General features: G+C 36.0%; 1 protein-coding gene across 1 annotated transcript in view; it reads right to left on the bottom strand.

The window, feature by feature from the left end:
* Nucleotides 1–17,266, bottom strand: part of RAMP3 (receptor activity modifying protein 3) — a 57,850-nt gene that overhangs the window by 25,797 nt on the left and 14,787 nt on the right. Inside the window, exons 2-3 of the mRNA XM_026092265.1 lie at nt 13,089–13,118; nt 10,048–10,180 (exon numbers count right to left, since the gene is read on the bottom strand). Of these exons, the coding sequence (XP_025948050.1) occupies nt 10,048–10,180; nt 13,089–13,118 (163 nt within the window). The remainder of the gene's footprint in view (nt 1–10,047; nt 10,181–13,088; nt 13,119–17,266) is intronic.

The following is a 17,266-nucleotide window of genomic DNA, read 5'->3' as shown; positions in this document are numbered from 1 at the left end:
AAAGGTCCAGCTCCAGGCAGCCCCAGTTGTAGAAGCTCAAGGTACCTCAGGACCCAGTAGCTAGCCTATTAACTGTTGCCTATTAACTGGATCTGCATGTTCAGAAGTGTCTTGCTAACATTAGTTGCAGGCATGTAGGYACCAGGTCTGTGCCAGACCAGGACCAACACTCCACACCAAAAGAAGAGCACAGAGCATTTCAAAAGCTCATCTTTATTAATACCATGCTCCCATTTAACTGAACTTTTTTATTTCCTTCTGTCTTTCATGCCAGAAAATCACATGACAAAAAACTGAATTTAGGCTTCACTGCTAATCTTGAAAAGAATAAGCCAAAGCTATCCATTTTCTAACTGTGAGATATGCATGTCATTACAGGAAAGAATTATCTTATCTACACATCAATCATTGTCTCACCTTAGCTGCAAAACAAACCCAGTGGTTTCTCTGAGATTTTCACGGTACTTTTCTCTTCTATAGATGTTCTGATATTAGCAGCTGGATGCAATCACTGATCAGGATCTAGATCAGACTTCCTGCAGCAGTCAGTGGGGAAGATGAAAAAAGCCTATACAACTGACCAAAAAAATGAGTCAGTTTGGAGGACTCTTATAACACATTCAGCCATCAGAGTTTATTAGTTCAAAGCTTTAAGAACTGGAGACATATAATTTTGTCTTGGCTTGCACTGTGTTTCTTTCACAGTTTGTTTTCCAACTAATCTTAATGTCTTCCTGCTTTCTTTTCTTTAATATTTGACCATGTTCCTCTGCAAACTAGTTACTTTTATAATTAGTTTAGTTTAGTTAGGTGAAATTGTAATACAGGCAAAACTCCCATTGACTTTAAAATTGAGCAACAACTTCAGGATATTTTTCCAGAAGATTAGATCAAATTTGGCTCTAGTCATACACATCTTTTTTGTTAATTTCTTTTTCAAATCTTCGACATCTGTACAGGACGTGGGTGGAACTCCTTCATCATTTTCAGTATGACTGAAGTTTCTGTTTATATAATTCATTTTGATGTAAAGGGTTCTGGGAAAGCTACACCGAGGCTGTACAGAAAATAAAATAATTGATCAATGTGGGAACAATACCTCGGATCATGCTCATAACAAAACAGAATTCCATCAGATACACAAACACTTACAATGATGTGACTCAGCTTTGGACATACAGCTAAAGACAGATCTTGCCCTCTTCTCTTCTGGTAAGGACGCAAATTTGAATGTGTAGAAAAATAAAAACTCTAACATCTTCCAGAAATTAGAGAGCAGTGCCACATAGCCATTCTCCCACAGCAACGTGAGGGGATCTCTGAGCCACAAAGACAGGCTTGATGAGATAGAAGGAAATGCAGGGACCGCAGGAAAAACTGTTACAATTAATTCTTTCACCAAAAGAGAGAAACCGGTTCTTCTCGTTACATGCATTACTCTGCCAGAACTCCCTTCCAAAACATAAATTGTCATTTCACTCTCAGCCTTTCAATTCATAGTTATTGCTTAGCTGGCCAATACAGAATGATTGGCTGGGAGTTCCCCTGAGTAACAGGTATGTGACTTTATACACTTGCAAGATGACTGTTGCACTAGCAACGTAGCCTGGAAATAACAGAATGCCTTACACTGAAATAGATGACACATGACTAAATCAGAGGACAAAGATAACAATCAAACCCTACATTTCTCAATTTCAGTCCAATAGCAAATAAATTTTCGTGGGGCTGGTCTCTCCCTTCAGGAACTGGTTATTGGACTCAAACACTGGGAATTGCAATTCAGCGCTATTTTTTGTATCTTGAATTATTAATAGTTATTGCATTTATCGAATTAGCTGCAGAAAAGCATGCCATAGTTTGTTTTGTTCCCATGAGAAACTGTTTTGGGGATGAACTCCTTAGACAATGAACTCCAAGCTGGCATGCTTGTATGGTAACTCTGAGTCAAGCAGTATCATGCCCTCTTTTTTGATTTCCTGATATATTTGCTTGAGCAATGGTGGTAGGGTCACATTCTTTAGTGGCCTTTGGTGTCCAGTGCCCCAGGCACACAATGTCCATCTTTTGCTTAATGAGGATCCTAAATCAGGATCCTTCTGGCAGTTCAGTAAAATAAGCATCAACTCTAAGAGATGAATCAAAGAAGGGAAAAGTCCTATGGCTAAATATGTTATGGTCATCTTCACTCTTTCAAAAGTTACCCCTTGGATTATTTTTCTGTATTTCTACAGCCTAAGAATTTTAATATGGAAAAATTTAAATAAGCCCAAATCATTGATGAGRAAGTCCACATATTTCTGTACAGAGAAGGTGTTTGGTGGTCTGTCAACAAAAAGAGCAGGCCTCCTCCATAGCTGTAAATGTCAGCATCATTATTAGCCCTATTGCTAAAATACACTTTATTTTTAAATATAATGATGTGATAAAGTCAGGGTAGTTGACTGGGTTGTACTATAACATTGGTTAATTTGTTCAGTTTTTCTGTATAAGTGTTGTCTTTGAATGCAGCTACTGGATGCCCTTGTGAAATAAAGGTAGTATAACTCTTTGCCTTTAAGAAATGCAATGGAGGATTAACCAATAGCTAAGATTAAAGTTAATGTAGCAAGACTTGATATCACCTACTAAGTAAAGGTTTCAAATTAATCAGAGCTCTTTAAATATGTATCCTTTTCGGTAATAAATCGGTACTAAAACTTTTTGCATTGACATGCTATGTAGATTTATATTTCTTACCTATATAGTGTTTATCATCACAGCTAATCAACCAGAAATGCATACATGGAGCCTGTAATAATTTCTTCTGGATTTTTCAAATTAATTCTTTGGGAATTTTGTTTGAGAAGATACTGTCTGCTTCCTTATAATCTGTATTTCATTCATTGATGTTTAAGGACTGAATGTTTATTAAACATTGTCTTAAAACATTCTGTTAAAAATATTATGAAAAATCATGGTAGCCCATGAATTAAAAATAAATGTAACTTGAAAACTAATGATAAACAAGGAATCACCATTCAAGGATGGCCCAGTATCTTAATCAATCATGTGAAAAAACAAAACAGTTTTTGCTAAAAATGTAGATAGTATATAAATGGCTCAGGAGGAAAAGAAGATGTGTCTACAGGTACACAGACTGATTTGAATCACTTAGGAATGTGGACTCATCTAAATGGAACACTGGAGAATGCAAGATGATAGATCTAGAAACACATAATACTGGTACATCACACCAGTCACCCTGAGAAGGTTTTAACATCATGTATAGTTTGTAGAATATATGCTCCYGGTATTACTGGTATTATTATGCAGCTAAGAAAGTTAATGCAATACACATATTTTGGCAGAAGAAAAATTCTGAATACCCAGTAGGATTAGAGAAAAAAAAATTAAGTCTGTGTAYAATATTATGAAAACTACTGCTGGATGAAACATTCAATTCTACAGTGGAATCCGTTCTTCAAAAGAAAAGCTGCCGAAACTTGCAAAGGGTACAAGAAGTCTGGAATACATACATTATCATGATAGACTTTGAAAGATTGTTCTTAATTTATCCAAAAAAAGAGAACGTGAAGTTACTTAAAAGTGACTTGCACGTATTTATATGGGAATAAAGGATTTCTGGTAACTATAAATTTACTGTGTCAGGGAAAGGCGTAAGAAGGTATAATCACTGGGAACTGAAGTTAGGCAAACACTGATTAGAAATAAGACACACATTTTCCTCTAACAGTGAAAGCAGTTACCATTTGGAACAATATGCCTACAGATGTAATGGATTAGTATTCATTTGATATCTATAAATTAACAGTCAATGTCTTCCCATAACATATTCAGTCACTCTTATGGGGTTTAAAATCGTAATTACTGGGTGGATTCTGTGGCCTGTATTATTCAATAGTGCAGACTAGATGACCACAGCCATCTCTCTGACCTCAAAATTACTGAAATGCTAATCAAAACACTCAGAAATGTTTGGAAAATGGTAACACRGGATACAGAGGAGATATTGTTGCCTGGGAGCAGGCCAAAAGCTTAACAAGCAACTGAGAACTAAAATTAGCACATTGCAGTTCTGCATTTCCATAAAGGTTAGGGCTGGGAGAGACTGAGATTTGTTTGGGGACTGTTTGTTCTAGCAAAATTGTTTCTCGGCTCTAGTTAGAATTCTTTGGAAAATCTTTTCATTAGCTAATGATAGAAAATAATCTACGCAACTACAATAAGCAAAAATTTTTCAGGTACATGCAAAACCGCCCTGGGTACCCCCATCTTCATCTGGTCACTTCCTTAAGGAATTAATAACTGGCCTCTTATCACAYAGAGCATGATGAAAAAAATCCAGATGGCTAATAATGGTCGTGGGTATGTGGACAGTAGTAAAAATACAGATTTCATCAATTTAGCAGCTGTTAATAAGTATTAAGAATATAATACCTTAATAATAAAAATATAACACATTAAGAATAAAAAATTTTCTGCAATTTTCAGTCTTCTAGTAAACAAAAAGGCTACCTGCCTTCGTTAACTCCCTGCATAGCCTCCACTCACACTTCAGTCTCTGCTTGTTTAGTTGCTGCATACTATGATAGTTTCCTGCCATTTAAACTACCCAGCCACATCTTAGCCTTTAGGATTATTTCTGAATAACCTGAAAGCATCAGCAAAACTATGAACCACTGATCCCCTCCTCTTTTGTCAATGAGTATCTCCAGCTGTATTTTGAAGGTTTTGCATGTCTGTCTCATTTAGGTATTTCTGGTTGTCTTTCATATTCTGGTGTCCAAGCATGAAACACTGAAGCTCATAATGTCTAAATGACTTAACATATTTGAAAATCTCACTTGGACCCCAACATATTTAAGCCTTCAAATACTTTCTGACAATATAACCCAGAGTCTTTGTATCCTAATTTCCTTGCAGAAAAAATGAGAATATTATGTATACACTAATAGGGAAATATTTTCCAGACAGTGCTTCTGTAAAACTTTACGTGAAATTTTAACATTTATATTTGATTGCTGTACATTTCTAGCAAAGCTAAGATCAGTTGTGGAGGCTAAAAATCTTACACTGGTTTCCAGTACTAGTTGCTATTCATGACAGCATCATCTGTTTAAAATCAGTCAAAAGGCTGCTTTTTTAAAGAATAAAAATCAGCCCTGAAGTTTGTTAAGAAAAAAGTTAAGAAACAAGTAACAGAGCTGTCAGAAAATCTTACAGTATAATTAAGTTACTGCAAACTGAAGTCACTCAAAGCTGTCTAATGACAGTTTGGCCAAGCAGTGAAAGAAAGCAGATAATTGCTATTTACAATTCCATAATCAAGGACAGCTCTTTACCAGGAAGAGCTAAAACTCCTCCATAAACAAATGGTTTTACAAAAAGAAAGCTCCATGAACAATTATATTTTTATATAAGATACAGAGCCAAATTTCGCAAGATCTTTGTAAGTGAAGAGTGCTATGCAGAAATTACTGTGTGAAGAAGCTTCCTTCATACAAAGTTACATTAGTTTTATCCCCCTATCTGTTCCAAGCTGACTAATTTTACTGCTGGAGGACAGACTTAAATCAGGGTAGACTACATACTACCAAGCTTAAATATTTGAATTTTAAGTGACCATTGCTAGAAATGCCATTTCTTCATTAATTTATCAGAGTACTCCAAATAAAGAAGCGGTCTCATCACTCAGGGTTCCTCCAGTGAGCTGGAAGATATTAGCCTATAAGGTTATCATATAAGGCATGATGTCTAATCATAATGTCTGTTCTCAACACAGTTAAATTCCTAAAGGTAGACCTAAATGTGCTGTTTTTACAGTGCCATGAAACTTTATGATAAGTTTGTAGTCTGGGCAAGAAATGCCTGATCAATGCTTGATTCAGCAAATAAACTCCCAAACAAATTTCTCTCTCTCCTCTCCCTCTTCTAAAACAGAATTTCAAATACAAGTCATAGAAATAAGTTAAAAAAAAACTGTATATGATGTAAAAATTATTTATATTTTTCTTGTTGCATTTGGAAAAGGTTGGCTTTTTTTCTGGTGCTGCACATGGGGAAAAATGAATGTAATTTTTCCAAAAATGTTTCATTTTCATTTCACATTTCTATAAACAAAAAAAAGCACCACATTGGCAGATTTCTTCAGACAAAATAATCTCTACAAATAGGCAGGAATTTTCTGGTACAGGGAATGAAAAGGACATAAAAGGGGAAGAGCAATCAGAAAGGACAAAGGCAAGGTGAATTGTTAACACTAATTGAAAGTCAAAAGAACTCAAGAGACTTCAGTCACCTTTAAACATTGGAAGAATCTTCCAACAGAGTATTTTAACTCTTGAAGCAATTTTAGCACAAGGCTTGCAAAATGCTGCCTCTTTCTTCACCTGCATTAAACAAAGGCAAAATCTAACACTTTGACTCCTGTAGGTGTACCCTTGGCTGTACTGCAAGTAATCCCATTAGTTGAGGATACTTATCAATACGAACAAGATATCAGCAATGAATTCAAATTTATGATTATAATACAATTATGATGGAGATCATATTGGGGAAAATTGCAGTCCTTCCTTCAAAATGAGGAAAATAACTTGTAACTAGATGTGTTACAATGTTAACATTATTGCTCCTAGTATAACCTAGTACTTAATTTAAAATATTTATTAAATAAATTTAGTAGCACTTGCATTCTAAGACTTTTCTTCTGATGGTGTACACACATTTCTTTGTCAGATTTCAGTGCAATTTCTGGCTATGTAAGAGGGGGAAAATATTGGAAAATAGAATAAACACAGCTTATGCATGCAAAATGAGAATTCTGCAATTCATTTTTTGCTTTCTGTAGAACATTGATACATCCCCGTCACTGTAAAGGAATAAATACTTCTATACTTTTTCAGTTCTGCAGGACCACTTTTCTATTAGCTTTAATGAAACTGCCATTTTTTGATCAAGAAATTGTGCAAGTAAAATGGAAATCAAAACAGGTCTTGATTTTCCCATAATATGCATAATTTGTTTTAACAGTATGACTTTAGCTTTAAAAAATAATCATTTGAGCTCAGTAATATCCAAAGGCTTAATGTCAACACTGTGACATATACTGCTCACTTCTCTCACTGGGAAGTTACAACACAATTAGCCAACGTGCTAACTATCAGCTTTGCATTTCAAGGACCTTATTCTCCACTGCTTGTGTGAAAGGTCACTTACTCCACTTCAAAAGAGTTAATCTGGATTACCTATTTTGCTCTTGATTTATTGCTAGTTCACTGTGAAATAATTTCTCCAGTGCTGACTTTGAATTGCAATGATCATCACAGAAAAGTTAGGCTCCAGCACATCTGACTGTTATCCTGTTGTTTAAATATTTCTGTACAGCACAAAATCTGAACTCAGTAATACACCAAAGGCTGTAATACAACTCCACACACACCCTGAAATCTGCATCCTCTTTTCTTGTGGATGTCTGTTCTCCCATCTATTTACAAGCACTGTTTTTCTCTTTTCTCTAAGATTTGCACTCTTACATAAACAGCTTTGCTTTCTATATGGTAGGAGAATTTCAACAACTCTGTACTAACAATATTTCCAAGAACATAACATACTCATTTCTTTTTTTTCCCCCTTGTTCTTAAATCTCTTCTCAGATGAGGAAAAAATGTATTGTCAAACATTCAGTTCCACCATTTTCTAGTACAGCCTAAGAGTATAGTAGACAGCTTCAGATTTATGGTAAGAAGTAGTTTGGGCAAGGTGGAAGAAATATCTCAAAATATCCACAAAATACTGGAAAATCAGAATAACACCCCTTGAGACTCGCAGGTCCTTTGGGCCATTCTGCTACCTACCCACAGAGAAGAAAGCAGTAACTAGGGGTCTGCTCTGTTCATAAATTATTTTGAGTACAATAGGCAGAAATGCCAGTTATATTGCTCAGACACATTATAAAACACACCCCACCCAGTACTGATGCCTGAGCTGTCAGGGCAGGATTGGCAAGTTTCTTCAATGAAAGGTAGCCAAAGAGCCCATTTTCAGCCATTCCACAACTTGCAGGAAGAGGATTTCAATGCACTGTACGTGTCCCAAAAGCTCACTCTAACTAGATCTGGCCACAGGATAGAGACAGGAGCAAGAATGTATTGTCATCCTTAGGGCACAAAGGGGAACAAGCTGGATAACACGGACTGATCTCCTCTTGTTTTTCTCCACAATTGGAGAAGTGATGCATGTATGCATCTTTCACACTAGTGCTGTGTGTTTTAAGACTGCCTTTTAAAAGCTGAGCTGTAGTGTCATCCAGTGCATGCAAATAAAAGTGCTAAGAGGGAATAGTATCCGAGTAGTTAATATGCTGTCAGATTATGAAACATTATCAACAGGCAGGACATTTGAATACAGCTGTCAGTAGCAGAGAAACACAGGGAACTGCCGCAACATAGCATGGAGGTCCAACGCTTCATTATCTGTTGTGTCTATTGATGGTCAGCCAGTTAAAATCTACATGATAAACATGAAGTAATAATAAACAGGGGACACGATCGGAGTTCATATGAGACAAAGACATATCTGGGGCTAAAGGAAATTATAACAGATGTGGTAAGGGCTAACCTGTGCCTACCCTGCCTCAGGAGCAGCCCCAAAACCAGAGTACTGCATCGGTGCAGTTTCCAGTCTAGGAAGGTGTTCTGTTTCAGATTGGCTCATATTTCACCAGAGCTAATTCACTTGAGCCTAGTTTTCTGAAGTGCTGAACACCTGCAGTTTCCTCTGATTTCAATTGGCGTAGAGGGTACTCAGCACTTCCGAAAACCAAGCATTATGCATGAGCAGACATGCTCTGAAGAAGCAGATGCTCCATGAAGCCAAAAAAGCTGCAAATTACATGAGCTCACATTACTATGAGTTTCCTCCAGACCAGAGTTTGAAGTGTGCAGCTTTAGAAAAAGATGCTTAAATATCTCCAGCAACTACAAAACAAGAATAGAGATAAAATAATAATGCCTCCCTCATTACTGTCAGGCTAGAAGTTTTTTAGTCATTCGAACAGAACAGGTGGTGCTTACTCTCCCCGCACTATCTGGCAGGCATAGAAACTAACTGCAACAGTATCAATATGACAGATCATTTTACATTTGGACAGGATAACTTCAAACAAGAGGTAGATTTCTGAAACTATGCCTCAGGAAATATTATTGTCATCTTACTGAAAAAGAAATCAGAGAAGGAAATTGCATTGCTACCAACAAAGAAAACAAAATAGTGTGATTCTAGAATCACATTGCTTTAGTGCTTTCACAGAAAAAATGGATTTAAGTAACAGTTGCATATAATATACTGAAATACAAATGAAATATAAACACAATACCAAATAGTATTCATTAGCCTACTGGTTAATCTCCACTAACATGATTTATTTTTTGCACTCTTAGAGTCAAGAATTGGGTCTCTCTCTGTGAGCATGTGGTCATATTGCAGGGACTTAAGAGCTACATACAATTTAGCCCTCTGCAATAGAAACCAAATACACGAGGATTTCAATTTATCTGGAACACAAACATTTTACATGTTTTAGAGATAGTGGTAAACCATGGCTTTCATTAGGTACTGCTAAAATAGCCATCCAGCACTGAATATAAATTGTTGTGAGAGGCGGTCTGAGAGAAGACACAAAGGAAAGGATTGTTAATGGAATTATTCACTTATGAAGCATTACCCTGACTTTCACTCCTGTAGTAAGTAAAAGGAGAAGTGAAGGCAACTGAAAGACTAAGGCAAAAACTCCATTCATTGACTTCAAAATATGGCAAACATTTTACACTGAGTGGGGCAAAGCCTCTTTCTCAACAGAATTGCTAAAATTTATCAAACCTGCTCTGTGAGGATAAAATAAAGACATGTCTAAACTCTTCTGCTTTAGAGAACTCGCACATCCCTACTAGGTGTTATGGTGTCCTTGGCATTTGAGGGGATCAATTTTAATAAAGGACAGTCACTATAAGAAGATGAAAATGTATCAAAACCAAAACTAACTCTTACATGATAAATTCTGTCAGGTTGCACCATTTTTTAGAGTCTAATTTCTTCATCATCTCTTCAAAGGATTTTCCACAGGCAGGCAACTTTTCTAACATGAGGGATTCATTGCAGAGATTAGTCTGTTGACGTGCACCTAGGTAAAGTCAGAAAGCACCTTAAATCCCAAGTATTGAAATAGAAGAAGCATGAATGCATCTTTCACAAACTCATTCACGTAATTCTGCCTGCCACTTAAATTGCTGTAAACCTAACATTCAAATTTCTACACAACTTGATAGGTAAAATGTAGTTTTATGAAAAAACAAACAAACTTAGTATAAAGTACTGTACCTTACCATATCACCTTTTAGACCTTGCATAGAGAAACCTACCTAGTCACTTTTCTGATCTTACTGAATTTCTAATCTTACTAACTTCTTACTGAACACTTGCACCGTTAATTAAAAGCTAACTGGAATTAGCTGGTCATATACTTCCCAGGCCTGCAATGTAGAAAGCACTGCTCAAGCTTATACAGACATGTCCCATTGAACTAACTGTAAGACTATAAATATACTTTTATGTCAGAAAGATTTGTACACCTTATTAACTAAAGGCTTGAAAACCCATGGTCACAATTAAGACTTTTGCTCAGTATATCTATTAATGGAATTATTTGCTATTTTCTGATGCTAATATTACAAACATCCATCTACTGGGAAGGAAGGAATTAACCTTGTTGTGAGCAAGTCTGTACCTTTTACAATATGTAATGGCAACTAGATGACAATATTTAGAGTCATAGTCAAAAGTACTTATCCAGTCTGCACCTGAATTGGAATATAAAGACAATATTTTGATATTTCTTAAAAAATTAAAATTCTGAAAAATTTTTATTCAGAGCAACTGAGGCATTTGGTTTTGCTGAAACATTCTGTTTTGATTAGGTAATTTGATTTGGAATATGTCTTCCTTTACCTTTATCATTTCAATTATTTTGATTCCACTTTTATATACAAAATGCATACATTTTGGAGAATACCAAAAATTACTTATGGACGTATTTGTCAACATATTTAATATAATGCCTAAATTAAATTAGTAAACTAGTTAGAATAAAACATTGGCATTTCTTCTCTTTAAACCTACGGAAATCTGAGAAAAAAATCCATCCCAACAAAACTACAGTCCTAACAAATCTGTGTGCCAGACAGCTCCTCTTGAGAATTCTGGAGGAATAGTTAGTTTTAAGAGAAAAGCCAGGAAGAACAGATCATTTTGTACGTTTTTTTAATCGAGAAAAAAAGTCTATGTAGAAACAAGTCTTGCACCAATTTTTGAACCAACATTTTTATCCGTCTACATTGCAGAGAGGAGATATTTCTGGTGGCCTTGTTCCTACCTCAGCTTCTTTGTCTACTGCTCCAGAGAACCTGATATGCTTTCTTCCCAGGCAGGGAGGAGCTGCTTTATGGTTGCCCTTTTCAAAACTCTTCCTCCAGCATCTAAAAGTTACTTCATTCACAGTTGCTATATAAACAACAAATGGTAATAATCTACGGCTGTCACTCAGGAAATTTTACTGCTTTTTACAACTTTTCCCCCCTTTCTATGTTCTAATTTTATGTTGTGTTAGCAAAAAATATTGTTTAGTGAAGTAAGGTCAAAAGCATGCAAGTCTTCATTTGATGAGAATCCAGATAGAGTTCTCGCTCTCAACAGAGCACAGATCCTTACTATTTAGTCCAATAAAACAGAGGCAAGATGATTGGTTTCAGACTTCTTAACATGATACAGTTGTTGATTACAAACTGGAATATCTCCATTCAAAATGAGATGTGTGATTGTAAAACAGCACCAGGTGCACATTACAGTGCTTAATCCATGAAGAAGACTCTTCAGAGCTCTTCTTTCAGAGCCCAAGAAGTGCCTAGCCAATTTAATTCATACTACAGCTGCTGATCCTTTTAGCTGGAGAAGTCACCGACTTAGTAATGCCATGTGCCAGCTAAGAGGCAGCCATAACATCTGATCAACAAAATACTTTGCTTCCATATACTTTCAAACAACAGCAGGACTATAATTGGACAGTCTATTTTACATCTAAGACCCTAAGTCTGCTATTTCATACTTGCCACAAACCTCTTCAGGTCTACGGCTGACTAATTGGGACCATCTGAATAAACCCATTACTTCTGACCTACCTACTTCATCACATCTCATTGTCAGAGATCTTATGGCTGACGCTAAGACTTCATCAACATTACAAAAATTCAGAACTGCAGTTTATCACCAGTAATAGAAATGGTAAAAGTTACAAAATAGAGAAAGTGTAATTTTGTCCTTTGGAAGTTAACATGATAGTTAAGAACCTTGTCTATTAAAGTGTTCCCAGCAATTCACCTAGCAGTTTTAATTTATACCTTTCAATGGTAGATGTGCAGATGAACATTAAAACTGGGTAGAAATCACAACCAGATATGACAGATGTATGCCTGGCAACTTGAATTCTGCAGGGATGCTTTTACAAAATTTAGGCAATGCTGGTTGCCCTGGCTGAGTATTCTAAATAGCAAGCTATCATTTGATTTATAATCCTATAAATTCAATAGAATACAAGCTTGTTCTCATTGTAATGTGCATCGACTATTGACTCCAGCTCCTTCTCAGTGGAGTGTTTAAATGGATTTTCCATGGCCTTGGTATTTTTGGTTGCATTTCTTCAGAATTTTAATGTTTTGGAAGGTTCTGAAAGACTCATAGTATGAATAGTATGAAAAAGATCTGCCTCCTGGAACAATGTGATGACATAAGAGTTTCTGTCTAAAACCCTGGCCAAAGGGTTTCAAATTTATGAATAATTCTGCAACTTTACCATTTCTACTGAGACTGATCTTTACAAAAACTGAGCCACTCTCTGTTCATATAACCAATGGACAAGACCAGTTGTAAAAAATGCATGAAGGCTGACTAATTGAAATGAGATAGAATGGAAGTGCTTTTTAAATAGCTATCATGAACAAAAGAGAAATGTATGTTTGAATTTTAGAAGTAAAGCTTACCTGTTAATCCAAGCGTCATTAGACCATTAACTAGGGGGAAAAAAAAGATAGAGAATAGTTAGACATCTTCACTTTATTCCATAATGGTTAGAGTTAGTGCAGATACAAGCAAACCTGAGCATACTTCATGTTTCAACAAAACACCTCATTTGAATATTAGTTTCATTTTTATTAGAATGTGTTTGAATGAAAAAATGAACATTTAGAGAACATTTCTTTTGGTAATTGCTTTCTATCTATCTTTTAAACAGCTGAGTCACGTAGACTTTTATGGGTCTGTCAACACCACTTTTCTTCTGTAGTTTCCAAAGTTAAGGATTAGGGACAAGGGAATTTTTATTTTAGTTTCTTGAGGGGACTGACATAAAAAAGTTGGAGAAGCAAACACATCCACATGAAATGTAGGTCAATTACACATTCTAAAGTGCAAAAAAAAAATCCTTTTGTTATTGAAATTAAGCAAGCACAAAATCAAAAATAAATAACGTGTGCCCTATTCATTTGGAAATATAATGCTGCATTTTATGGTCTCCATCTTTTCCAGAGTGAATTTATATATTTTGAAAAACATAAGCTCAAAGTCTGTAAGTGTCTGATGTGGAAGTTATGTTAACACACATATGTCAGATGAGTCTCCTAATCGAAACATGGAATATTCCAACAGAAGGAGTCTTCTAATCAGCAATTTGCAGTACCTCCAGATGGATGAAATTAGCAGAAGCCCACTGTGTGACTGTAGCTGCAGCCACACTTAGCATTTTGCAAACATAGCTAGGAAGGATGTGACTTCAATTATTTTTGGCTTCCTACTGAAAAAAAAAAAATTGCTGGCAAGTTTTTGCAGTGCTAACCTTGTATCAGAAATGAAATGTAATTTCACAGAGATGGGTACTTCCTGCTCCTTGTTTATACCCTGCGTGTCACTCCAATAAAATGAGCCAAGATATATGGAACAAAATATCAGTCCCAATTACACTGATCTAAATTCTGCCTTCACTGAAATATGCCAAATTCCTGATTGAGCTAAATGCAAAGTGTTGTGTACATATATCTGAGAAGAATTTAGATCCCTCTAGGAATATATTTTTCTTCCAGTCAAGCACTAATCTCTGTGTTAATTGCTAATGAGCCAGAATGTACTGAAATTATGAAGAGCAGGAATCCGTGTATCAGAATACTTTATTGCATCCAAACATAAAGAGCTGGAATTCCATTATACACTCTGATGGTTGTATCTCTTTTGTAAAAAACCCCACCTTTTTTCAAAGCTATTAACTACTATACTAGCAAATACACTTGAGTCCCTGGATAGGTTTTTCTTTAATCTGCACTTGAAAATGTGCTTCATCAGTTCCATAAAACTGAAGAAGGGATTAAAAGTCTATGAAGAAGCTAAAACCACCTATTCTGAGGAAAGTTTAGATGACAACCACAGATGCTTCCTTGATGACTGCAGATTGCACCTGGAATTCTTATTCTATGAATTCCTGTCACTGATCTCTAAATACTTTGTAGATATTTCTGTGTTAATCCTCACAAGACCACTGTGAGGTAAATAAAAACATGATTTACAATGAGAGAGAACCAATAAGAGAAAACAGTGTACCCACATTTTACAGATAGAGAGAGTAAGTGACTTCTCCAGTGTCACATGAGGAAGCTATCATCAGCCAAGTACAGAATAAAGGGCTCTTGGTTCTCAGATTTGTGTTCTTATCACATATCCCTCTGGTCACAGGAAAACATGTTTTTAGCATTTTCTGATCTGATCAAAACAGAGTAACATAGGATGTTTCATACCTATCCACAACCAAAAGAATCCAAATATATTCAGATAAGGGTAAAATAACAGTACAGACCACCACATGCTATCATACTCACCCCTCACTATTTTCAGTGGTCTCAGATATTCAACTCACAACAAAGATTTAACAAAGAAACTACAACTTTTTGGTCATGACAGTTTACACAGAAGGTAGGACCTTTCAGTCAGCCCTTTTAAGAAGGGGCAAGTCCAGTGTATTTCCAGTGTATTGAAATGTTTATGCCATCACATTGCATTAGAAGAAACATATCAATGGGAAGCAAAGAGCAGTCACAGCCATTGGAAGATGTTGCCATGACTCTGTAATAAGCAATTTCCTAGCTACATTTCCATGCCTCCCTACCTGAACCAATATTTGAGGGCAAAAGAAGAGATTCAGTTTAACTGTACCAGTTGCCTGCAGGCTTAGTCATATTAATACCAGATCACAGCAACTGCCTTCAACTTTTATTTATTTCACATACTGTAGTAGAAGGAATGACTGCCCCTAGCATTAGTGGAATCAGGTACTAAAGGACCAACCAATTTAAAATTGGAGCAACTAGTACAATGACAGTGAAGGCAAGATGGGAAAAATAGGTTTGAAAAGGTATTGTAAAGAAAAGTAAAAGATAAGCAAGAGAGGAAAAAATAATAGAAAATAAGAAAACCAAGAAACAAAGCAAGCTTTTATTACCAACCTACTCCAAAATCTTGTGCATTAAAAAAGGAAAACCTAATCCTAGATATTCACTGCAGCCTTTTATTGCCTAGTCTGTATTCTCCTTTTGTGATCAGAAGTCCTCCTGACATTAAAAAGGAAATTCAGAATGGACGCACAGCAATATGTAAATTTACCATTGAGGTACATGAGAAGGAAACTTTATCCTATAATTACTTAAGTATAGAAACTTCTGCTTTTGGGGAGATGGATAAATATTTCTCAATATTTACTTTTATGATATACTGTTATTATGTACTCTTGTTTCTTTTCCACCAGAGGCTTAAGAGTTGTACTGAAAGTCTTTGTATCTCACCTACTTAATAAATCTAAACAGTATTTGATTGATCTGTGTTATTTTCGCTACATGTTCCTCAAAACACTTTGTAATAACAATTTTGAAACCTTGTATAAGTACATAAGAGGGAAGTATCAGAATATTATTTTCCCTTATCTGACCATTTCTTCAGTATGCTGCAATTAATGACAAGATTGTAAGATTTCTGCAAGGCTGCAATACTTCCTCAGAATAGATAGAAAGTACTTCTTGTTTTACCTGACCTATGTATGCAGTTTTTCACCAGCAATTACAGCAGTGTAATCCTATGTATACTGTGCCTTGTATACACTCAGCTTTGAAATTTGTGTTGTCTGATCCAAAAACATATTTCTTCTCAATAATATTTCTCACAGCAAACAAAAAAATTTAATGATCTCAAGTTAAACCTCAAGTCCATACTGTTACACCTCCTTTTAGAAACAGTCCTGCCAATTGCCATCATCTACTGTTTAACAATATGTCTGGACATCAGATCAGTACTGAGAGTTGTGCAAACTAAACATCTGCCTCTTTCTGCAGAATCATAAGTCTGTATAAAAAATGAACTGATACAGTTCATGAAAGCAATTAAGATCACAGTCTGAAATGCAGCTGTTGCTCTGCAGTCATACTACAATTTGTTGGAGATGCAGTAGAGAGATTAAAATTGTATTAATATCATTTGGTTGGACTGATCAAATGTGACTACCCACATTTCTTTTGTAAGTCTTAAATACTAAACAAACTGATCTTACAGGACAGTACCAGTATTTCTCCAGGTATTTAAATGCTGCATAGATAAATCTACCAGTTGCATAGATGGTGTTAAAGATGGTGTTAAATTCACCAGTCTTTTATTTAAACCTAGCTTTATCATTACACAGCACTCACACTCCAGAGCTGTGCGAAGTGTTTTCTGGCAGAAATCAATAGACACTTCAGGATATCTAATGCATAAGAAACTGCTATGGAAAGACAGACCTTCACCTATGTTCTGACACAATGTCAAAAGGCAATCTGGAGCATGGTAAAAATATTGGTTACAATTGGGGTAGGATTTCTTTATGTTTATTATCTGCGTTACTGTTGCATCTCTGAGCTCAAGAGCCTCACTGCACTAGGCCTGTACAGACACAGAAAGAAAAGATGAGCTTACACTAACATCCCATGTGTGCCTTCCAAGGATTTCTCTAAAAGCTCTGTAAAGGGGACATGCCAAATGTGTCTGGCCAAGACACCTCAGGCTACAAAGTGGCTGAGCAGTCCTGAAACACGATGGGAAAGCCCAAGCACCTGAGCCCCCTACAGCACTGCCTGACCAACAGAAGGAGCCT

This window comes from Apteryx rowi, unplaced genomic scaffold, assembly GCF_003343035.1.
Source record: "Apteryx rowi isolate R43461 unplaced genomic scaffold, aptRow1 scaffold_951, whole genome shotgun sequence".
Classification (NCBI taxonomy): Eukaryota; Metazoa; Chordata; class Aves; order Apterygiformes; family Apterygidae; genus Apteryx; species Apteryx rowi.
Note: the sequence above shows the minus strand (reverse complement) of the source record. Positions and strands in the feature narration are given on the sequence as shown.